Source organism: Trichosurus vulpecula, chromosome 2 (assembly GCF_011100635.1).
Source record: "Trichosurus vulpecula isolate mTriVul1 chromosome 2, mTriVul1.pri, whole genome shotgun sequence".
NCBI lineage: Eukaryota > Metazoa > Chordata > Mammalia > Diprotodontia > Phalangeridae > Trichosurus > Trichosurus vulpecula.
The window spans coordinates 329,553,855-329,562,040 of NC_050574.1; the positions used below are offsets into that span (position 1 = coordinate 329,553,855).

At 40.2% G+C, this 8,186-nt stretch overlaps 1 protein-coding gene across 1 annotated transcript in view; it reads left to right on the plus strand.

The window, feature by feature from the left end:
* The window catches only part of LMLN (leishmanolysin like peptidase), a 52,118-nt gene extending 49,105 nt beyond the window's left edge, over nt 1-3,013 (plus strand). Inside the window, exon 17 of the mRNA XM_036744092.1 lies at nt 2,202-3,013. Within this exon, the coding sequence (XP_036599987.1) occupies nt 2,202-2,302 (101 nt within the window). The 3' untranslated portion in view covers nt 2,303-3,013. The remainder of the gene's footprint in view (nt 1-2,201) is intronic.
* Nucleotides 3,014-8,186: the final 5,173 nt, after the last annotated feature.

Sequence of the window (8,186 nt, forward strand, 5' to 3'; positions counted from 1 at the left end):
AAAGAAATGAAAAAGCATTTATTAAGTAGTTAGTCAGTAAACATTTATTAAGCACCTACTGTGTGTCAGGTACCATGCTAAGCCCTGGGGATACAAAGAAAGGAAAAAGACTGTCCCTTCCCTCAAGGAACTCACAGTCCAAGGGGAAAGACAATATATGTGCAATTATATGCAAAGGAGCTATATACAGGGTAGATTGGAAATAATCTACAGGGGAAGGCACTAAAATTACGGGATATTAGGAAAGATAGAATTGGGACTTGAGGAAAGCCAAAAGGCAGAAATAAGGGGGGAGAGCAATTGAGGCATGCTGGGTGACAGCCTCTGAAAATGCTTGGAGTCAGGAGATGGAGGATCTTGTTTGAGGAGCCACAAGAAGACCTATGTTACTGGATTGCTGAGTACATGGGAGAGTGTGAGCTCTAAGAAGTCAGAGAGAGAGAGAGAAGGAGGGGAAGGGAAGGGGAGAGAGGGAGAAGGCAGGTTCTGAAGGGCTTGGAATGCCAAATAGTTTTATATCAGATCCTTGAAGTGATAGGGAGCCACTGGAGTTTATTGAGTATGGGGGTGATGTGGTCTCTGATAGCGCAGTCTACTCAGCCGGACCTGAGTGGGAAGAGACTTGAGGCAGGCAGACCCACCAGCCGGTTATTGCAGCAGTCCAGACTTGAGGTCATGAGGACCTGTACCGGAGTGGTGGCAGTGTCAGAGGAAAGAAGAGGGTGCATGCAAAAGATGTTGTGGAGGTAAAGTTGACAGTCCTTGCCAGCAGATTGGATATGGGCAATGAGAAAGAGGGAGCAGCTGAGGATGATCCCTAGGGAGCGAGTTGGACTGGGAGGGTGGTGATGCCCTCAGCAATAAGAGGGAAGGTTGGAGAAGGGCCCTGGGCTAGATGTGGGGGTTACAAAGCGAAAGGGAGGGAGGACCCCGTTGCTCTGGAGCTCATACCCTAAAGGGGGAACATGTTTCAGCTGCTAGTGGTGCTTCGTGCACACTTGCAAAGCAGATGGCAGTGTGTCTTTTTCAGGTCATTTCCAGTGATAAAGCTGCCTCCATTTTTGACATAGATCCATGCTTCAGGCACTGAAAAGAAGCCCAGCTAGCCTTGCATGCAGGCAGTGTCTCAACATGTTGATGGTGCCCAGAGCTTATTAGGTTTTTTATCCTCCATTTTTATTCCTGTTTCCTCCTAGCCCAGAATAATTAATACAGCCCGTCTCAGACAGCTCTTAACTCCACATCTGTCCTTGTGATGCTCAAGATAATTTCATTTTTAAAATTGAGCATTTTCTTACAAACAATGAAAATTGATACAACTGATTATACTTAAATTACTTAACTTCAAAGTATAAACTATCAAAGCAATTCAAGTCCTCATTAATTTTTGTCAAAATTCTATCTGCTAATTCCTTTAAGTTCCATGAATATTTGTTAATTCCCATTTTTGCTATTTTGTGGTCATAGCCTGTGTTCCATTGTTTTGGTTTTGCTTTTTTTCTTTGTATTATTCCATGTTTCTTTGTATTTCTCATAATTGATATAATGATTGGTTTTGCATTAAATATATAAATTAATTTGGGGAGTATTAACATGTTTACTGTTAGTCAGAGCCATTCTTTAACATGTCCCTTTCATTGTTTAGATCTTCCTTTAATGAATTATGGTTTTATAGTTCTCATACTAAGCCTCTAAATTCTTAAGCAAGTCGATTTCCAAATGTGACTCTTTTAAGATTATATTTTCTTGATCTTTATTACTAGTAAATAAAAACGCAGATGATTTTTGTGCCCTAATCTTATGTCCAGTGATTTTTTCTAAACACATATATTGACTCCATTAATTTTCTGTTTTAGAAAGTTATTTATTCCTTTTCAATTCCTTTGGGTTTTGAAAGGTTTTAAAGCCTCAGACGCCCTCTGGGAGGGCTAGCTTTTATCAACGAACACCTTTTTGTAGACTGGTTGACATCTGGTTGTCAGACTGTCATTTTAGAAGAGTGCACAAAATACACACACATGGGTGACTCGTTTGTCCAAAGGGTAGAGATGGGAAGTGAAAAATCCATCTCCCTGAGGTGTGACTCCGGGATACTGACTTGATCAAACTTTTTTATGCTTTTTTGTTTTTAAGTGCTTGTACAACTCTCTGCATGATGTCAGTGTGACCATACAGCGTGACTCTCTTGTTTTGTATTTTAGATCTCTGCTCCTGCTCCTCCAGCCTAGTTGTCACGCTCTGGCTGCTGCTGGCTAACCTGTTTCCTCTTCTGGCTGGATTCCTTCTGTGTGTTTTGCATTAGTGGTCAAAAGATGGATCCCTGAGAACCTCCTTTATGTTGTTGTTCCTCTTGGCCAGAGCACACAACTTAGACAGGGGCCAGCCTGCAGAAAAGACCGAAGACGCACTTGTGACTTAAGCTTGGGAACCGCTGATCACAGCCAGACCTTGAAGCAGTCTCTTCACACCCAGAACTTTTGATTAACCAAGTTTTGAGAAGGAGAGTGGTCTTATCAGTTGCCAAGTCATTAGTATTTTAGGACCAGTGATCATCCTCAATGGTTTTCTTGAATTCCTTTGAAAATGTCCGTGGGGTGACTAACGAATCATCGGACTGATTACATACCTCAGTGTTTGCTGTCAGAAATCATGGACAAGATCAGCTGCCAGCACCGCAGTATATTGGCTGCCCGCCAGCAGGTCATTGCAGAATCCTAAATTCTATTGAATCCTGTGGAGTTTTTCAAAATTGTGAACTCTCATTTGACTTATGGGTCTTTTGAGTTTAATGCTGTTTGTGGGACCCTCCTTTACATCATTGTACTGGAAGTTAGTTCAGTGGCATTGCTTTATTTAAGCAATTGCGTTCTGTGACTTAATCATGCCTACCTTTTTCAAACTAGTAGCTGAACTGAACAGTGTTTATCTCGTACTCCTGATGATAGGTTCTGTTTAGGGTTTTTTTTGACAGACTTTTCCCAGCAGTATCTTTTCTTATTAACCTTTGGAATCTAATATTCAATCACAGCCTATTCGTATTCTTCGTTAGGTCATTCTTTAATGACTTCTGGAAAAAAAAAACTTGTAAGAGAGTAAGAACTACTAACTCGTTACAATGAGCACTGAGTACGTGCCATAGAAGGGAAGAGAGGACCCAGAGGTTTTTCAGGCAGGAGCATTGATAACTCTAGTGCTAATAGTAACAGAAGGCTCTCGTTGTGGCCCAAGCCAGCCAGGATTAAAGAGAAAGCCCTGGTCTGGACAGGCACACACTGCTTTTCATAGGGATAGGGAAAGAAGTTACTGCCTGACGTGGCAAGGAAGATGAAGGAAGCCAAGCACAGCATTTTGGGTTGTCTGACAGATGTGGTGGGAAATAGGTATTAGGCAGCCCTCCCCAGCATCACAGCTCCGAGGTTTTTTGCCTGAGGACACAGAAGTGGGGAGGCTCCTTTAGCATTTCTTCAAGAACTCTCACCTGAGCTTCAGAATCTCCTATCCCATCAGGAGAGGGCAGCTTCTGCTTCATGGTCCCACGTCTGGGTCCTGGTACAATCCATTTCACTTCAGCACCCCTCGATTATGTGCAAGGCAGTCTTGGTAGACATTGGGAATACAAAGGCCAACACAAAACAGCCCTTATCCTCTGGAGAGCACACATATCCTACCTGCTGATTGAGGAGAGGAGGAATATGACCAAGTATTAATAGTACAATAGAAAGCAGTGGGGTGTGAGGGTAAAGAAGAAATCCAGACGTGCTAATAAACAATGGCTTTGACAGTCTACATCAATAAGCCTTAGCTGGGCAGTGCATGTCCTTAATTTGCACATTAAAGCCCAGAAATAACTGACACCCAGCCTAAAGAAAGAGTACTTTTTTTTTACATCTCTATTGAAGGAAAGCCAATTTGTGTACTGTGTGGGAAGGGGGTGCAGCATAGACCTCTGGACTCCAGACCATTTGCTATACAGTTTCCCTCCCCAGAATGGCTGGGGTGCTGGCGCCTCAGTCCTTGCTGCTACCAGGAAGATCCCAGTCTCTGGTGCTGAATTTCCCAGCAGCCTTGACCCAGGTGTGGAATGAAAATTAACCCCTTCTTGCCAGGAACACACCACAGCCTGTTCTTGTTGGGAGTCCCTGATGTAGATGACACTGAACTAAGCAGAACAGTCCAAGGGTAGTATTTGGGAAGCACACAAGCTTAGTTTTTAAGTCTGCCTGATATGCACATGCACTTCAGGGAGGTCAGGACCCAAGGAAAGCTTACTTTGCTATTTTTAAAAAGAAATTAATGACTAAAAATTGACCTGAAGTCAATTATCTATAGTCATTCAGGAATCACTTGAACTGGAAAACACAATTTCGCCAAAATTTTGTAGTTAAAAGTATATTAGATTCACAAGGGTAGGTATTGTTATCTTCTGACTGTTGTACAGTAATAGACTTTGGGAGCATTGTTTCAGAGCATGGTGCTTTTATACTTGAAAGATACCTTGATTTATTTTTATTAATATAATTATATTTGCACTAACTACTTTCTTGATGATATAGCTGACATTTTTACTTCTGTGTATATTTATTACATTTGCAATCTGGTAACCCAGTGTTGTGTCTGCACAAATATGAACCCTGATAAGCTTGGGGTGGAGTGTTGACTTCCCTAAGTAATGAGCTGTATTGGTGTCTTCCTCTCTGTCAGATGATGGCTTGAAAAGTGGTTATCACTTTGTATTGTGTTCTGCTAGTTGTAGAATATGTGTCAACCGTGTTTAGAAGACTAACCCTCTATAGCTTTTCCAGGGAGGTTTTAAGAAGCATTTCTTGATCTGCTGGAGTGTAGCAATGGAATAAAGAATGGTTTTAATAACCTGATATTTCAATTCAGGTTTTGTGAGAATGTTTCCTTTGGGGGCTAGAAATCCTGAAAGCTAGAAGATGGTAAATGGCTCAGCTCCTGTGGAAAACACATATCCCATGGCAGGTTATGTCACATTAGAAAAGACAAAAACCAAGTTGCTATGGGGATAGCAGGTAGGATGAAAAGGCTGCGGCTATAATGAAAAGGAGGTGGGGATGGGGGGAATAGTGGAGAGCAGCAAAGGATCGATTCAACTGCTTTCTCACTTAGGAAGGGAAATGTCCTTGTAAAACTGACTACCTCAGTTTTCCTTGCAGTCGTAGATTCATTTTACTCATGTTAACTTCTAAATCATTTAAAGTATGAAGTAAAGTCTCAGGTTTTAAAGAACAGAATTCATAGGAAATAAAAGCCATTTTAGCAAACAAGATTTGAGTTGACTGCTTTGGAGAAACAAACAGGTATAGAAAGAATTTGACGTTGAAAGGGATGTTAAAGGTCATCTAGTCCCACCCCCTTCCCAGTGCAGGAACCTCACTATAACATCCCTTTCAAGTGGTCATCCCACTGCTGTTTGAATACTTCCAGTGACAGAGAATTCACTACCTCAGAAGACAACCCATTCCATTTTTTTCTGATAGATTTTAGATAGAAAATTTTAACGTAATTCCCTCTGCTGCCCACATAGAATTATCCCTTTGTCCTTTGTCCCCCACCTTTTCTTTAGTTACCACTGTGTACCTTCATTCCCAACTGGGCTTCTTTTTTTAAAGTTATAACAAAGGAATTTCTGATCCTTCTCAAAATAGTTTTAGAGAGAAGCAAGGTTCACCAGGATATTTCACAATTGGAATCTTCAATATTAACCTTGTGATAATTGAGAAGAAGAAGAAAAAAAATTAGCTGGTCACATGACCTTGAACGAATCATCTATTCTTTCTATAACCCAGTTTCCTTGCGTACCTTACAACTTCGAAGCATCCACAGAACAAAGATGGTTCTGCATCCCATTTCTGGAATATCCCTTACTGGCGTGCTATATTTGATAAAGTATGCTGTTGGTTTTATAGTGCTACCCTTTTTCAGCCATGATGTTCTAAGAAGTGAAATGGGAAGAAGGAAGATTATTAGCAGCTGAACAGGAGTAGTATGCTTTCCGCACTGGTCCTGAAGGCCCCATTGCTTGAAGTGAACTAGCCTTTAGTGCCAAGACCTTTCTGACCATACAGAAAAATGTCGGCATTTTAATGAAGATCATTCTACAGACCAAGGATTCTTTTGAAGAGGGAACAGACTTCAACAAGATTGTTTACTTTTTTTTTTTTAGCATAAATTACATTTGGGGTAAATTATTCTAACTTAGGGTTGCGTTTTTTAAACAAGATTGAAGATTTAAGGGATAATTTTTATTTATGGGGAACTGTAAATTTAAGATATTCTTGGGTAAAATGTATCTGTAACATTGACGTAATAAAATTAATTAGAAAGTAACTTGCATCTTGTATTTCCTAAGCATCATCATTTGTTTTAAAATCCGAATAAGGAATACAAATGCAAGCAATGTATTTGGAGGAAGAACAGGTAGTTTGCTTATTATTCTGGATCACAATTCAGCATTTATATCTTAAGTCTAACTGAGGACCCAGTTCTCCAGCCCAGAGCACAAAGAATTTTGTATAGAACTGTATAGAATTTCAGTGGGCAAGCCACCCTCAAATGAACAGGAGAGGGAGTGAGCAGAAGGAGACAGGAGTGGAGTAATACTGGCTAAAACTATTCCAGGCCCATTTCAAGACCCAGTTGGGTATGGTAATGGACAGTCTCTCAGGAACCAGCAGCAGAAACCAGGTCACTGACACTTTAGGAATATAGGAAGGTTATCATAGAACCACACCTTATGATGTAAGCACCACGTATACTGATGGGCACTGGCTCTGGAACAGACTTTTCTCCTTATAGCGGGAGTAAAAGAAGGGAAGGGGATCTAGGACACGTCTCTTATTTCTTTAAGGCAACTCTTTTAAAACCTCATCATAGAGAGGAGAACGGAACCAGAAGTACTTGGTGTGTACTTTACAAGGACATTTTTCTGCCTTTAATAGGAAAGTCAGTGTGGTTGGTGAAATTTACAGAAATTCAAAATGCCCTTTGATCTTAAAGTCTGACTATGGCCTTGAGTGTTTTATTTCAATTTTTTGTGTTAATATCAAAATAACAAAAACAGTCAATAATGCAATTTAAGGGATCTAGTGGTTGTTTGGCAACAATACAGCAAAGGTAAGAGTAGAGATACTGTTATTTTGTTGCACAGGTATGCTCCCATTGCCCTTTACAGGTTTAGACTATATGACTGTTCTCGTGTAATTATTTGATTTTTCCTACCAATAAAATTTAAGAAAGGCATCCAGTGTTCTAAGAAGAGAAAATGTTTTTGGGATGCAATACATTGCTGGAATCCCATATATTGCTGAAGCATTTGGATTATGAGCACTTTCTTTTTTATTCTCTTGCCAGGCTAGACAGAATTTCACAGCTATGGAAAGCAATGTGATGACATTCTCTTTGGAAGGTGAGCATGTAGGGTTTTGCTTTGTATATGTAGTAGTATTTAAACTGGTTCTAAGATACTGTTGTTCCAATAATGGACTTCTATGCTCAAATATTCTCAGCAGAAACTTAATTACCTTGGAATATCACCATTGTATCTGATAAAAACAAACCTTATCTCTAGCAATTTTGTTGAAATAGAATTACTTCTATGAGATAGACATCTCTGCTGCTGTTCCAGACCACTGGACCAACATCTTCAAGGCTTAGGTCTTTAATGTTCAAAGACCAATTTGTAGGCCATTGAATAAAATTTATGTCCAAGTATTCTCACTCAGGAGTCATGAATATCTTCCATTTTGCCATGTATTTACATAGATCTTTAATGGTTTACCTGCAGATAGTTGTATAACTTTGAAAATACTCTGTTGACTGTTCAGCACTATCATGGAAGAATGGCTCTTCTATTTAATGACTTTGGATAAGTCACTTCACTTCTCAGCCTCACTTTCTTCATATTTGCCAAGAAAACCCCAAATGGGGTCATGAAGAGTAAGACACAATTGAAAACAAACACAGAAGGACAACAAATAGATGTGAAATGGAACAAAGCTGCTGACACTTCACCTCAAATGAGGAAACTGAGGCAAACAAGATTAAGTGACTTGCCCAAGGTCGCACAGTAAATGTCTGAGGGTGGATTTGAATTCAGGAGGATGAGTCTTTCTGACTCCAGGCCTTGTGCTCTGTGCACTATGGCACTACCTACTTGCCAGTGA